Source organism: Antechinus flavipes, chromosome 1, assembly GCF_016432865.1.
Source record: "Antechinus flavipes isolate AdamAnt ecotype Samford, QLD, Australia chromosome 1, AdamAnt_v2, whole genome shotgun sequence".
NCBI lineage: Eukaryota > Metazoa > Chordata > Mammalia > Dasyuromorphia > Dasyuridae > Antechinus > Antechinus flavipes.
The window spans coordinates 329554914-329571970 of NC_067398.1; the positions used below are offsets into that span (position 1 = coordinate 329554914).

The 17057-nt window shown below is 32.9% G+C and overlaps 1 protein-coding gene across 3 annotated transcripts in view; it reads left to right on the top strand.

Moving 5' to 3' along the window:
* Nucleotides 1-17057, top strand: part of SLC44A1 (solute carrier family 44 member 1) — a 205725-nt gene that overhangs the window by 66101 nt on the left and 122567 nt on the right. For all 3 annotated transcript variants that reach the window (XM_051967106.1, XM_051967115.1, XM_051967098.1), the window contains exon 3: nucleotides 12655-12797. In XM_051967106.1, coding sequence (XP_051823066.1) covers nucleotides 12655-12797 — 143 coding nt within the window. The remainder of the gene's footprint in view (nucleotides 1-12654; nucleotides 12798-17057) is intronic.

The window sequence follows — 17057 nt, forward strand, 5'->3', positions numbered from 1 at the left end:
AAACCAAACATAATAAAACAAACACCCATCCCACATCATCCATGTCCAGATAGATGGGTCTCATTCTAACATTAGTTCATAGTTTTACTGTCAAGCAAAGTTCTTAGTCTTTCAGAGTTGTTTTTGCAGTTTTTATATCATAGCTTAAATTGTTCCAGTTGCTCATTTCACTCTATCCTAATCCATATGTGTTCTTACCAAGTGGTTTCCTGAAACTATCTGTTTCAACATTTTTTACAATATAGTGCTATTCCATCCCATTCAATTGATATAATTAGTTTAGCAATCCCATAATTGAGGAGTATCTTTTGTTTTCTATTTCTTTGCCACCCAAAAAAAAAAAAAAGAGCTGCTGTAAATATGTACATTTATAAATGTAATACATATAACTATATGTATACATGTCATATGTATAAACAAATTAGGGTTTCTTTGTGTAACTATGTCTATGCACATACATAGATATACATTTTTATATGTGGCATTCTCTCTTTATTTGATTTTCTTTGGGCATAGACCTCATCAAGATATTGTTCATTCAGGGGATATACCCAATAGTGTAACTTTTGGTCATACTTCCAAATTGCTTTCCAGAATAGCTATACCAATTTGCAGTTCATCCAACAATATCTCAATATACTTTTCCCCTGTAGCCCCTTCAGCATTTGTCATTTTCCATTTTTGTTCACTTTACCAATCAGGTGGATGTATATAGCAAATTTTCAGTAATCTGGAATGTTTTAAAATAGAGTTTATGGAAAGCTTAGATTTCTTGGATAACTGGTTCTTTTCAGAGATTTGTCACAAAGATTTTTTTTCTCCCTTGTTTGCTTTCTCAAATTAGGATTAGATTTCTTAATGACTAATCCTTTCTTTGTACTCTTCTTATTATCCCCATTCTTGTTTCTTTCAATTTCCCTATTGAATTAAATATATTTATTCATTAAACTCTGTGTGTATGTGTTCTATTTTGCTTTTATCATTTCAGATGAAATTGAATTTGTTTGCTGCACCCCAGACCCTTCTTCATCTGTGCTGATTTCTACTTGCTCCCTCTTGTTATGTGAGATAAGTCCTCTCTGAATTCTTCCCACTTCTCCTTTAGTTTTCCTTCCCCAACTTACTTTTTTATTTTATTTCACTTTTTTGTTAAACTAAATACAAAAAAAAAAATAGAAAAAGAAATTTTAAAAAATTGTCATATGCCTGGTAGAACATCAGAAAGGATTCAAAATATATAACAATAAATTTCCATTTCAGAAGTATATAATAGATTATATTCATGACTGCTCATCTTTTCTTTGTTTCCTTGTAGGTAATTCTTTTATTCTCTGCTGTGCACTTTTTACTTTATTCTTTTCTCCCCACCTTCCCCAAACAGGCTCCAGTTAAACATGCATCTAAAATAATATTAATATGCTGGCATGTAATGTATATTTCTCTCTTAATTGGATTTTTAAGTTTGAGTTTGAAATTTTCTAATAAATTCTACTCCTGATTCTTGTTGTAGTGTTTGTATATATTTCTTACTTCCTATCTCTGTTAATTTTTCTACTTTAATACTATTCCTTGATTTGACTTGCTATTACTTTACCTCCCCCACCCATGAATCCCTCCTTTATCTTCTCCTCACACCCTTTCCTTCCTTCTTTATTCTTTAATCGTAATCTGTACACCTTGTCCCACTGCTATAAGTCTACATAACCTTCTGTACCTATCTTATCCTATTCCTTCCCCTTTTATTTCTTTATAGATTTTGGAGGGTGCTATATACCCTTCATCACACACACACACACACACACACACACACACACACACACACACACACCCTCTGTTTAACCCATTCTCAACATGAGAATAATTGTTATTTATAATATAATTATATTTACTTCCTAGTTAGTTTTGCGTTTTAGAGCCATATCATATTTAGCTCTGCTCCAATCTTTCTTTTGAGTTACCCAATTACTGATGTCAATCGTAAACATATTTTCATTTTTATTCTCATATAAAAACATAATTTATCCATGTTAAGTTCTTTTAAATTAATCTTTGATATTGGCTCTTATATATTAAATTTTCTATTAAGTTCAGGTTAGATTGAGACAAAACCCTGAAAATCTGGAAGTTTGTTGATTCTTTTTTTCCCATTCATTATTATGGTTAGTTTTGTTAGATTTGGTTTTTTTTTTTGGCCATAGGCCTAGTTCTTGTACTTGTCAATATATGTTATTCCAGAATCTTCAGTCTTTTGTTGTAATTGCAGATAAATCCTGTATAATTCTAATTATAGCTCCAGCATATTGAATTTGTTTTGTTTTGTTTCTTGTAAAATTTTCTTTTTGATCTGGAGGTTTTGAAATTTGATGATAACATTCCTATGGATCTCTTTCCTATATGTTTTCCACATAGGTGATAATCTGATTTTTTTTTCTCTATTTTCCCTCATGTTCTATCACTCTAGGACAATTTTCTTTGATTATTTCTTGCATTATTTGGCAAGGGTTTTTTTTTGGTCATGACTTTCAAGACCATGATCAATTATTCATATGCTTTCTCTTCTTAATCTGTTCTCCAGATCTGCTGTTTTTCTTATGTTTCACCTTCTGTTCTATGTTTTTATTCTTTCTATTTTGTTTTCTTATTTCTTGTTTTCTTATAGCTTCACTGGTTTCCTTTGCCCAATCCTAATTTTCTTCTTCTTTTTTTTTAAAATAATAATAGCTTTTCATTTTTCAAAATACATGTGAAGATAGTTTTCAATATCCTCCCTTGCAAAACCTTGTGTTCCAAATGTCTTTTTTCCCTCCTCACCTCCTTCCTAGACAGCAAATAATCCAGTATAGGTTAAATATGTGCAATTCTTCTAAATATATTTCCACATTTATCATGCTGTGTAAGAAAAATTAGATTAAAAGGAGAAAAATGATAAAGGAAAAAAAGCAAAACAACAACAACAAAGATGAAAATACTATGCTATGATGCACATTTAGTGTCCTTACTCCTCTCTCTAGGTGTGGATGACTCTCTCCATCACAAGTCTACCCAATTCTAACTTTCAAAGAATTAATTATTTCTTTGAATACCTTTTCTAGTTGGTCAACTTTTTTTTCACAATCCTGTTTTTCTTCTATGGTTCTTCTTCCTTTCTTTCCTTTCCTTTTTCTTTTTTCTTTTTTTTTTTTTTTTTTTAAGCTTTCCCTCCATCTCATTTGATTTTTGAAATCTTTTTTTGAGTTCTTCTATAAATTCTTTCTGGGTAGGTAGCCTTTTAACATTACTTTTTTCTAAAACTTTTTTTTTTTTATTTCACTGTTCTCCTCTGAAGATAAACTTCAGTATTCTCCATTCCCATGGTAAGTTTCTATTGTTGGTTTTTTTCTTCTTTACCTGTTTCTTTTCTTTTCTTTCTTTTTTTTTTTTTAATGAAAAATGTTAGTGTAAACACCTCTAATATTAAAGTGGAGAGGGGAGGGATGGTGCCTCTAGCTTCTCTTTAGCTCTCCTCTATGACCCAGAACCCCAAACCAAAAGTTTTACTTTCTTGCAAGTACCCCTAACCAGTACCATCCCTGTCCCACTGGTTTTGCATTCACCAGGTTTGTTGGTTTTTTTCTTGGCCCTTGTTTCAGCAGCACAGCTGGGCCTGACATTCCTAATCTGCAGAGGTTTGCTCAGTCTTCCTGAACTCAAACCCCAGACTCCTGAGATGTTTGTGAAGTGAAAGTTCCTGTTATTCAGGCTGAGGCTTTCTCCAGCTAGCCGCAAGGTTCCCCACTTGCTTTTTCTGTGGAGCTAGCCTGGAGATGTTTGATACTTTGCCAGTTAAACTCCCCAAAATGGGGTTTTTATGTCTTCTAGGATTGCACTAGAAGGTCTCCTGTTCTGCCTCACATCTTACTTATTTTTCACTGCTTTATATTTACCCTGAAGTGCAATTTTGTTATATTTATGGGGGAAATCTGAAAACCTTGAAAGGTTTTGATCCATTCTGCTATCTTCTCAGAATCCTCTTCCTTCCCTTTCTTTTAAAAACATTCAAAAAAATCACCCCTGATTCTTCATCTTATTTGATTTCTTTTATGATTCCTGATATTGTTATACTTTTCAGAAAATGCATATCTCATTTCTATCCTGCATCTCTCTGCATTAGAAAGCAGACATTTAATGCAGTCTTTTCTAAGTACACTTCAATTTAATTTTAAATGTTGATCTTTATTCTTGTGTTTGTATTTCAAAGTTTCTATTCGATTTTACTCGTTTCACCAGGAATGCTTGAAAATCTTCTATTTCTTTAAAGGTTTATCTCCTCCCCACCTCTTCTTTTAGGATTACATTCAGTTTTGTGTTTTACATGACTTCCGATGTATAATGGATATTGTACTTCTTACGTTCTCATTTGATAAGAGAGGGAAATGGGGAGGAAACTGAAAAATAAAACTTTTACAAATAAATTTTTTTCTTTTTAAAAAAAGATTATATTCAGTTTTGCTAAATGCCATTCTTGTTTGTAAGCATATATCATTTGCCTTTTGGAATATTGTTCTTTAAATTCCCCTATAATAAGTATAGCTACTAAATCTTTTGTGATCCTAACTGTGGTTTCCCAGTATTTGAACTTTTTCTTTGTGGTTACTTACAGTATTTTTTTTTCTTTAATTTGAAAGCTCTAGAGTTTTGCTCTGAGTTTTAATTTGAGGATTTTTTTTTTTCAGGTAAATTCTTTATCCCTATTGTCTCTGGTTCAACTAAATTCAGGCAGTTTTCTTTCTTGTTTTTTTCGACTAGTACTTTTATTTTTTCTTTTTGTTCTAGGCTTTAAGGTAGTGCAGTGATTCTTATTTTTCCTTGTTATGTTTTCCAGGTCAGTTTCCTTTTCCCCTCCTCCATTTTAAACTTTGTTTTAATTTTTTTTTTTCTTATGGAGTCATTAACTTTGGTCCATTTTAATTTGGGAAGTAGTCTATTATTTGGGTAGGTTTTTTGTTTCTTCAGATAAGTTGTTAATTTTCTTTCCAAGTCTCCTTTTAAACTCTCATTTCTTTTTTAATTCCTTCTGCTACCACTCACTTCATTTGTAATATCACTTTTAATTAAAAAAAATTCTAATACCTAGGTATTTTAGAAATTCTTCTAAGAATTCTAATTTATCTTGTGGGTAAGCTGTGCTTTTTTTTTGAGGCTCTGCTTATGGGTATTTTGGAATACTCCTTTTCTAGATTAAAGTCTTGGCTATACCTGGTATTATAATGGCGCTTTATCTTTTTTTTTTTTTTTTTTGGTAAAGTTATTCTTCCTGTGAACTGCGTTGTCAGCCTAGCTAGGAGCTCTTAGGGATGAATCTCCAGTCCTTGCAATTGTAGGAGACAACCTTTTTGTTGTGTTATTGCCCCTGGTCCCCTTTGGAAGAAAACACCATTCTCTTTGCTGATGCCATGGGCTGAAGTATTAGGCTAGAGACTGAATTCATGATATGCTCTGGGCAACCCTGGATTGATGTACTCTAGATAATGAGTCCATATCCCAGTATTCCTAGAAGATCTGGAACTGCTGATCTGGACCACTAGATAAATCTGAAGTCAGTTCTGATTGTCTCTGAACAGCTGACCTAGCTCATAGTTCTAGACACTGAGTCCAGTCACCCCATTCCATAGTTTCTATCTTGGCCATTTGCTTGTTGTTCCCTTCTATAATCTTGAGTGTGAAAAATCAATCATTTCCTTCAATTTCCCAATTACTATGGTCTGGCATTCTTTTTAGATAGTTGTTGGAGTATTTATGAGTAGAAAGGCTAAATTGCTTTCTCCTATTCTGCCCTTTGGACTCAGTCTTTCTAGGAGCTGATTAAAAAAAAAAGTAACATGCAAATCATTAGCTAATCATATCTTTTAAAAATGGAGAGGAAAACTGAATTTCTACCATTAAAAATGAAAAAGAATTCACAGAAAATGATGGAATAATGGAAATTTATCAGGATTGTTGTGTCCATTATATGCCAATACAACTGGTTACTTAAATCAAATTAATAAATATTTTAAAATAACTTCACATCTTTAAAGATAAAAAGTACCTAGATTAACAGAACAATCAATAGAGGCAAATCCCATATCTCAAAAAAAAAATGACATTTAATAAGCCATAAATGAACCCCCCAATTTAAAAAATCTTCAGGACTAGATGAGTTTTCAAGGGAATTCTATCAAATTTTCAAAGAATGATTAATTATAATATGATATGAATTCTTTACAAGGATAGGGGAAGAAGAGATGGTAACCAATCCCTTAATATAAAATGAAGGTCTTGATACCTAACTAGGGATTAATAAAGTAGAAAAAGAAAATATTTCTTTTAGAAACAATATTTCTATTAAACATTATTGCCATAATAGTGAATAAAACATTAGGGGTTGCGACATTGTAAAGAAAATATACAATTTACTAGGTTGAATATACTTAAGGGATACAAGGTTGGTTTAATATTTAGAAATTATCAATATCAAAAACAGTAGAAAATATATCAGAAAATCAAAAGTTACAGGAAAAGCTTTTGACAAAATGCTGTATTCTCTTTTGTAAAAGTATTAACATAAATAAAAAAAAATAAAACACAAAAAGGCTATAGGAATGAATTGAATATTCTGCAATAGTATCTGTCTAAAACCAAGAGCTGGCTATATTTGTAATGTGAAAATGTGAGAGGACTTTCTAGTAATATCAGAGATAAGTCACCTTTATTATTTTATATAGTTATAAAAATGCTAGCTATAATAATAAATCAAGAAAAACAAATAGAATAAGTAGAAGAAAGAAGAAATAATCATTACTTATTGGAAATAACATTACTTAGAGTATCCTAGAGACCCAATTAAAAATCAAGTGAAATAAGTAAAAAGTAAGATAAGTGTTATGACCAAAATCCAACAGAAAGAGAAAGACAAATAATTTCTATTAAAAGTATCCAAAGAATGTGTAAAATATTTGGAGGTCTAGCTACCAATGATGAGGTTTAGGTTTTGAGGTTCCTTTCTGTCAGGGAGCCAAATGATGAGGTCTAGATTTAGGGAACCAAAATGAGATTAGGGTTTCTGGTGGTCAGGGAGTTAAATGATAAGGTCTAGTGGCAGGTTCAGGGTTCAGGGAATCAAATGGAGAAGTTTGGCTCCCCTACACCCCCTTGGGATTCAGCACAAGGGTAGGGAGTTTGGGGGAACTCCCTTCTGGTGGCGCAAAGATTCTCTGTAAAGGAATTTACAAACCTCAAAATCTAGATTGATAAAAGAGGTTTATTTTAGACATTGGGAAGTCAGCCTTTACTATGCAAGAATAGAAAGGTTGTATTTCTCAGTGGAGGAGTTCTGGCAGAGAAGTGAAATTTAGAGAAATCCCAACAGAAAGGCAAAAAATCTGATTAGGGAAGTAGGTGAGGATAAAGAGAGGGTAACACTGGAAAAGAATATTATTCCAGTGGGCAGAGGTTTCCTTGGCATAGCATGGAATATCGTAGCATGGCATAACATGGCATGGCATAGCAGGTCTTCTGCAAAGAAATGAGTTTAAAATTGACTCTTTTATAATAGGAGCTTTGGCTACAAGCTAGGCCTGCTCCATGGGGGCTGGGCTAGTGGGTGGAATTCCAAGTTTGTTCTTTTTATCTACAAGCTGGATTTTAGATTGAGCTAGCTAGTTCCACATGGAATTGAATAAAAAATCTTCAATTGAAGAGGGTTGGAATTCTTTAGCTCAAGACTAAACCAACCCCACCTAGGTAACAGAATGAAGCTGTTTACCTTGTGTCCCTCAGGCAGGGTCCCATAGCTGCAGGATAAGGAGTTTAGAGAGTTTCGGGGTCCCTTCTTCACCAACATGTAGCAATTATGAATACAACTATAAAATACTCTTTCCAGAATTTGTAAAGACAAGCCAGAATAATTTTAGAGATTTAACTACTTATGGCTTTAGTCATATCAATATAATAAAAATGACAATATTAGCTAAATTAATTGAAAATGCAGTCTTGCAGTTTAAACTACCAAAGGACTGCTTTGTAGGGCTAGAAAAGTGTTCAACTGGATGAGCTAAGAGTTAAGACTCTCAAGGGAAATAATGAAAAAAGTGGGAATAAACAGGACCTTGTTATATAAGATCTTAAATTATACTTAATCATGACTTATACTTAATCAGATTATACAGTAATCATGTAAATATTTTGGTACTGAAAACAAAATTATTCACTTGTACTAATAAGTTACTCAGAATTCATAAGTAGTTGAATAGTAACATTGTATTTAAAAAAAAACTGAAAATAGTTACTGTGGACTCACTCTTTGAGAAAACACTGCTAAAGAAACCTAGAAAGCAGAATGGCAGAAATTAGATTTAGTTAAAAATTTCTTACCATATATCACAATAAAGTCTAAATATTTACATAGCCTATGAGCAAGAAAAGAGATACCTTTCACAACAATGAGGAAAGTAAGTTATTGACCAACCAGAATCACAATAGATAAGATAATTTTGATTACACAGAATTAAAAATTTTCTGCATAACCAAAATCAGTCTCATTTAAACTTAGAAGAGAAGTGGTTACCTAGAAGAAAATCTTTGCAGCAAATCTTCTATTGAAGATTTATAAGGAATTGATATAACTACTTAAGAACCAAAGTTATTCCCCAGTTGATAAATAGTAAAAACATATGAATAAATACTTATTAAAAGAATAGCATATAATCAATGACTATGTGGAAAAGGTGCTTCAGATATATTAAAATAAAAGAAATTAAAATTAAAACTATGAAATCCAATTCTCTCATCAGATCTTCAGTCTCTCATTCTAATCAGTTTCCACATAGTTACCAAAATGATCTTTCTAAAACACAGTTCTGACCATACTTCTTTTTTTTTTTAATAGCTTTTTATTTACAAGATATATGCATGGGTAATTTTTCAGCATTGACAGTTACAAAATCTTTTGTTACAATTTTTCTCCTCCTTCCCCCATCCCCTCCTCCAGATGGAAGGTTGACCAATACATGTTATATATGTTAAAGTATATGTTAAATATAATATATGTATACATGTCCATACAGTTATTTTGCTTCACAAAAAGAATCGTATTTGAAATACTGTACAATTAACTTGTGAAGGAAATCAAAAGTGCAGGCGGACACAAATAGAGGGATTGGGAATTCTATGTAGTGGTTCATAGTCATCTCCCAGAGTTCTTTCCCTGAATGTAGCTAGTTCAGTTCATTACTGGTCTATTGGAACTGATTTGGTTCATCTTATTGTTGAAGAGAGCCACGTCCATCAGAATTGATCATCATATAGTATTGTTGTTGAAGTATATAATGATCTCCTGGTCCTGCTCATTTCACTCAGCATCAATTCATGTAAGTCTCTCCAGGCCTCTCGGAAATCATCTTGCTAGTCGTTTCTTAGAGAACAGAAATATTCCATAACATTCATATGCCACAATTTATTCATCTATTCTCCAACTGATGGACATCCGTTCAGTTTCCAGTTTCTGGCCACTACAAAAAGGGCTGCCACAAACATTTTTGCACATGTGGGTCCCTTTCCCTTCTTTAGTATCTCTTTGGGGTATAAGCCCAGTAGAAACACTGCTGGATCAAAGGATATGCACAGTTTGATAACTTTTTGGGCATAGTTCCAAATCGCTCTCCAGAATGGCTGGATGTATTCACAATTCCACCAACAATGTATCAGTGTCTCAGTTTTCCCACATCCCCTCCATCATTTTGCATTATCTTTCCCTGTCGTTCTAACCAATCTGACAGGTGTGTAGTGGCATCTCAGAGTTGTCTTAATTTGCATTTCTCTGATTAATAATGACTTGGAGCATCTTTTCATATGACTAGAAGTAGTTTCAATTTCTTCTTCTGAGAATTGTCTGTTCATATCCTTTGACCATTTATCAATTGGAGAATGGCTTGATTTCTTATAAATTAGAGATAATTCTCTATATATTTTGGAAATGAGGCCTTTATCAGAACCTTTGTAAAAATGTTTTCCCACTTTATTGCTTCCCTTCTAATCTTCTGACCATACTTCTTAATAAACTCCAGTGGTTCCCTATTATCTTTAGGATCAAACCCTTTTTTTTTGCCTTTTAAAACCTTGTAGAATTTGACTCCTTATCATTCCTTGTTTTTTAAAAATTATTATAGCTTTTTATTGACAGAACATATGTATGGGTAATTTTTCAACATTGTCCCTTGCAATCACTTCTGTTCCAATGTTTCCCTTCCTTCCCTCCACCCCCTCCCCTAGATGGCAGGCAGTCTTATACATGTTAAACATGTTAAAGTATATCTTACATACAATATATGTGTATATATTTATACAGTTTTCTTGTTGCACAAGAAAAATCGGATTTAGAAAACCAAAAATAACCTGGGAAGAAAAACAAAAATGCAGGCAGTCCATATTCATTTCCCAGTGTTTTTTCTCTGGATGTAGCTGGTTCTGTTCATCACTGATCAATTTTACTATTCCATTTTAATGCAATCTACTCCCCTTTCCTGTGATGTTAAATTTCAATGCCACTGGCCTTTTTGCTATTCCTTGTAAGTGACAATCTTATCATCTGACTTGATGACCTTTTATTGGCTTTAATCTATGACTAGAACTTTTTCATTCTGTCTCCTGGCTTCCCTTGCTTCCTTCAAATCTCATCTAAATTCCTACCTAATGCAAGAAGTCTTTCCTGTATTCCTCCATTGTTAATGCTTTTCTTCTGAGATTACCTTCCATTTCCACAGTATATGTCTTGTATGTACATGGTTTGCTTGCTGACTTTCCAATTAGAAAATAAGCTCTTCGAAGTCAGGGAGTGTGTGTGTGTGTGTGTGTGTGTGTGTGTGTGTGTGTGTAAATGTGCATGCCCATGTGCATGTGTGTACTTTTGTCTTTGTATTCTTTGGTCTTCACACAGTTCTTGGTACATAATAAATTCTTAATAAATGCTATTGATTGATTGCTTAGGTGAATTCCATTAAAGGGAATTCTTGTTTATGGTTCTCCATCCCTCTGTATCTGCCTCTGTCTTTCTCTGTGTCTGTCTTCTTTTCAAGATTTATGGTGCTAGTAAATCTAGAAGCAGGAAGGACTAGTTATCTGATACACTTCTTATTCACCTCTGGCTTTTCCCTAGAGGGTTGGATATGTTGGGAAATTGACTAATAACTCTTTCAAAAGGTAAAAAATGTGCAAAAATGAAGAGGAAAATGAAAAGCAGCTGTATGAGAGTAGACAAATAGGATCTTAATGACTTTTTCTCCTTCTTTTGGCATAGTACAATGGATAGAGTGGTAGATTTAAAAATCAGAGGACCTGGGATCAAATGCCAGTTCTTTACTTTAATAGCTGTATGAATACATTGGCAAATTACTCAATTCCTCTAGCCCTCAATTTCCTCCTTAGCAATCCTTCTGATTCTAAATCTGCAATCCTGTGATATGAAATCAATGAGTGGTTAATAATCTGTCAGGTTGGAATAACTATTAATCTTTTCAGATAAAAGCAGTTTCATCTAGAGGAGCTTCTGTGGCAACAGTAGTTGCCATTTTAGGGCAGAAAGTAGTTTGAGGTGGGAAGGAAAAATACTTGGGAAAACATTTTTGATTGATTTCTTTCATGTGTATTAATTACCCTATATGGTCAGATATGAATTATCAAATAGAACTTTCAGCACTTGACTTCAAAAATAGACTTGAAATCTATCATGGCTACTTTGCATTAGTATTCTAATACTAATCTCATCTTTTGCTTCTTAAGAACTATGCAAATTGTTAATACAGCTTATTGGCTCTGACTTATTTTCATTAATCAGTCTAATAAAGACAGTAAAAGATAAATACTTTACAATGCAATTTGTTTAATTTTTTTAAAACTTCAGCCTTTTCCCCAAATAGATTTAATTGGTCAGTTGCGATTCCAGTATCTCTTCTTTTCCCTTTCTTGTCATGAACATCCTTGGGTTGAATTTAGTCTTTGTTTCCTTATTTCAGCCAGTTCATCCTTGATTTAGCAAGAATAGTATACTCTTTAAAGTCTCCCACTGTTTGCCTTAGGTATTGTGCTAATGCATATGGCCATGTAATGAAATAACCTTTACAAGCATAACTGATCCTTAGTGCTTTTCTGTGTCTCCCATCTATGTAAAGTACTTTGTAAATACTGCATTGTAAAATCCACTCTCTTGTTTAAAACTTTATTAAAGCTGGAAGGCATTTGTTTTGCTTGTTGAAATAAGAATGATTCTGGTGCACACAAATAGCTACAACTACTCTTCAAAGGAAAAAAAAAATGTTTCTTTCCCTTTGCCTCTGCTACTTTTTAGTTTAAAACATGGTTTTGTTAAAATGTATCAACTCCCTCCTGCAAAAAATTTGTTTGTTTACAATTGTAAGTAGTGTTTCCCATGGTTTTACTTGGGGGTATTTTCCCTTTGAGTTAGATGGAAAATCAGGCAAACAGTGGAATATTGTTACTCTCAGTTATTAGAAGAAAGTCCTTTGTTCCCTTGGAACAGACAGAAGCAGGGCGGGCATCTGGGTGTCAGGCTGTGACTGTTGCTATTGAGACAGTATACTGGTTTATTTATTTATTTATTTATTTTTTCTGCTTCTTTTCTAGGGATTTATTTGTGGCTTTTCAATAGCAACAGGTGCAGCAGCAAGACTAGTGTCAGGATACGACAGCTATGGAAATATATGTGGGCAGAAAAATGCAAAAGTGGAAAGAATACCTAACAGTGGCATGGACCACACCCATCGGAAGTGAGTAAATGAAAGCTCTGTGGTGAACATTGAAGCATTTTAATAGCTTTGGGAAGGCACATATTTGGGTTTCCTACTTTTATAAAATAAAGTATTTTTATTAGCTGCAACTCTCCTTGTTAATTTTTAAACTACTGTTTTCTTTTGCCTGAATAATTCTTCATTTCCAATAGGAAAAACCATTTCAGGTTAAAATCAGCTGCCACAATTAAAATGTGCATATTTTGTTTCTTTAAATATGTGCACATAAACTTGATTCTAATAAATCTTTTGCTTATGCATGTACCCCTCCCATTTTCTCATCAACTGTCAGTTTTAATATTGGAATAAATATTTAAACTGGAGAACAAAGCATAACATTTTTAGAGAATGAGGTTGTTGAGTTTTTGAGTATGTTAAAACAATGAAGATATCTTTAGGATTTTCTTGTTGGAAACTAGTGTAGGGGGCACCAATTTTGTGTAACATAGTTTTTAACATTTTAGTTTTTGTTTCTTCACAGTCTTGTAATTTTCATGATTTTATTTATTTATTTCAACTAGATTTATTTATTTATCATAGTTTTAACTTTAAGGCATGTGTGTGTGTTATGGCATGTGATTCATTTAGGCCAATTTTTTATGTTTGATACCACCCTATTTATTAATACTATGTTTTTAATGATTCATAGGATTCAATTTGAGTTTTGAGTACCTCTTTAGATCATTGTAAATAGAAATCGTTTTGAGATGGTAGAGTAAATGAAGTACATTAGTAGTTTTATGTAAGTTATGAATACTAAATAGCCAGCCAGGCATGAAAGGAAAAAAAGACCGATTAATCAAGATTGTGTTTATTAATCCATTATTTAAAAGATTATTTGTGTTTTGTTTATATTATAACCAAAACATGAGGATGTTGCATGAACCTAGTTCCCTATTAAGAACTACTATATCTGCCTGAAACCTTGATCGAACCTTTAAAAGGCATGAAAGTTAAAAAAAATTTAGGGAAATAGTTATATTTTATGATTGAATACTAACATTTCTCATAAGAGTAAAAGGGAGTAGAACAGTTTGTTGATATATATTTGACAAAAAAAGTACAAAAGTATTTGTGTGTGAATGTATATGTGTATGTGTGTGTGTGTATGAATAGATAGATCTATCTAGCTACCTGTATAAATACATACACATATATCTAAAACAGTGTGGATGCTTTCTTGACAAGCACTCCCTGATATCTGTTATTTTTGGAGTTGTGATTGAAAAAATTCATCACCTGCTACCTAATACCCAAACTTGGTATAGTGATAAGCCTCTTAGAATGTGAGTGGGCCTGCTCTTGGAAGAGAGAGGAATTGTCTTTTTCCTAAATTTTATTTAAAGCTCTTCCCCTTTGTTGGACCAGCCAGCAGATGTATTCTTGGGCATAACCTTTGATGGGAATAAAGAGCTCTCACAATGAAGAACTGCAGAATGTGCCTACCATTTGGAAGAATTTAGTCACACAACTATTTTCTATGTTCTGTTCATATTCTGTTAACTCGATTACCTCTGCAGTTCTTTTTTTTTTTTTTTTAAACTCATGCCTTTTAAAGGTTAGATAAAGGTTTCGATGTTACTTGTGTCCTACACAACAACACAACCCAAGTTGAAGAGCAGAATTCTTTTTTAAGTTTATTCTTTTCAGCCTACACAATCTAGATTAATTTAAATGCATAAACTTTTTTTTTTTCTTGTGGGTCTACCGTAATTTAAACATATGAGCACATAGTTATCAGTGAGGCTACTGAGCTTTAGGTAAATGTCACTTTTTGCATTTAAACTCTGGTACTTAATCTTTCCTCAGCATAATCTTTAATTATATTGGAGACAAATTTGAAATTCTAGGGCTGTTGTTAGCTTATGAATATACTTTTTCCAAAGAGCGCTCTGACATTATTTTATAAAAAGCATTCACCTTGTCTCCAGGTGGCTGGACTTATAAAGTAAGCCGCTTGTATATGAGCAGTAGAAAACATGTATTTTGAAAAATAGGTTGTACTCAATGTACATGCTTAAAAGTATTCTCCACACAACCCCTCTCCCCTTTTTAAGTACTATGACCTTTTTATTTAAAATACAAATCTGTAAATTTTAACTAAGTTAAATATTACTTTCTAGTGAAATCCTGATGTTATGAAATCTGAAGGGGGAAATGAAAACAGTAGCCTTGGATACAAGAAACAGAACAGATAGTGACCTCAGTGTACTTGAGAGGATTCATTATTTTTCCTGGAAAAAAGAATCTGCAGTTCATAAAATAAGCGTATTTAGCACAGTCTATTTTACATCATCTACCTTAAAGAGTTACTTTTAATTGCATAAAGTGAAAGAACATGTTGTATTGAGAGAATGTCACACTCTTGTTTCATCTCCCAACACTTCTGCTATCTTCTCTTCCTCTTACCTGTTATTTTCGACCTCTCTCAAAAGGATCAGTCCTTTACCATTTGATCATCTCTGTTTATCTTCTATAGTTTATCCACTTCCTTTGGCTTTTCATGAAAACATCCCAACAATCTCCAGTTTTTTCTTCCAGTTATCCTATATCTTTAGCAAATACTTGTATTTGTGCTTCTTTTGCTTAAAACTGAGAATACTTAAAGGTGACTTTTTGGACCTAATTGCCCATTTTTCCAGTTTTGCTTTGGACTTTCTTATTCTGTTTTCTCAGGCTTAAAATTTTGCAGTTATCTTTGACTCATTCATCTCCTTTATCTTTATTTTTTTATCCAAATAATTACCTTACCCCATCACTATTTTATTTCCTTAATTAGTCATTTTTTAGTATTGATATTCTGTTAATTCAGCCAGCACCTTCATTATATAAAGTACTGCTATATTCTACTAGCAGTGTTCCCTGCCTCCATAATACTCTATTCTTCTACAACAGAAAACACTTATTAAACATCTGTTGTGTGCAGAGCAGTGTGCAAGTTGATAGGGTGATTCATAGTTTTGATGAGGTACAGTCTTCTTTCTTGATGAAAAAACTATTATTGTAGATTTTAATTTAATCAGTACATTTTGGGTCTTTTTTCTTTCAGTTAATATTGTTAACTTAATGCAGTGTATGTACTAGTTAATCAAACAGTACAGAAAAATGACAGATAAAACTAAATCAAACAGATAATCCTTAGCATGCAAACAGGTTGTATTATAGAAGTTGCTTTTTTAGTTACCTATTAGAAACTTGATAGTTGTTTTCTCAGAGAAATAATCTTAAAATAGACAAAAGGCCACTGATTTCTGAAGTCATTTTGACCTGTGGGGGAAGTAAACTATAGTACTAATATTATAGAATTAATCATCATTTTTAACAGTTTTTATTAGAAAATGTATTCAGTCCCAGTTAAGAAATGAGATATATTTTCCCTATCAAAAACTGATGGAAAAAGTACCTTCCACTAACCTGAAAAAAACTATCCTTTTCCTGCTTCTTATATTCTGTAATCATGGCAGTGGTTCCTAGGGTTTTGTTCTCCCCAGAGCAGTGATAATAGAAATCTAGTGGATTTGAAGAGAAAAGGGAAACTTCTGACATTTGAGGCTCCAGAGAGTCTCCAAGGAATATTGGAAGTAGTGAGGTTTGACCCTCTAATGCTGGAAAGAGCTTTCTTGTACCCTCCTGAAATTGGAGTCTGGGCACTCTGGAAATAGTTTCCATTAATGGCTAAGATTTCTATAGTAGCTATTCTTGTAAAGGCTCTGCCAGGGACAATGAAAGTTACTTTAGTGCAGAGTTTTGAGACTTAGTAGGAGATCCATCAGCAAGGATAGTTAGGAATATGTAAGTGTTAGTTACAGGCTTGGCATTGTGAGAATTGGAGATGAAGTTAGAAACACTTAAATTTGAATTCTATTTTGGTCACTTGGTAGCAGTTATCCCTAGACAAATAACTTAACATCTGTCAGCCTGGTTTTCATTTTCTGAAAAATGGGGATAATATATCAGTAGCACTTAGCTGATGGTGGTATTATGAAGATCAAATGAGATAAATGTCTCTAAAGTTCTTTCCAAAATTTAAAATACCATACAAATACCAGTTGTTCTTAGTGTTGTCATCATCATCATTAGCTCCCATAGCCTGCTACTTATAGGCTTAATTAGCTAATGCCATTAAAATCCCTTTTTTCCCTCTGACCTTTTGATATTCTTAATCAGTGAAATCTCATTCTTGGATCTGCATCACCATTTAATGTTCTTTCTCTAAGGCAGAGCTTCATAACCTAGGAT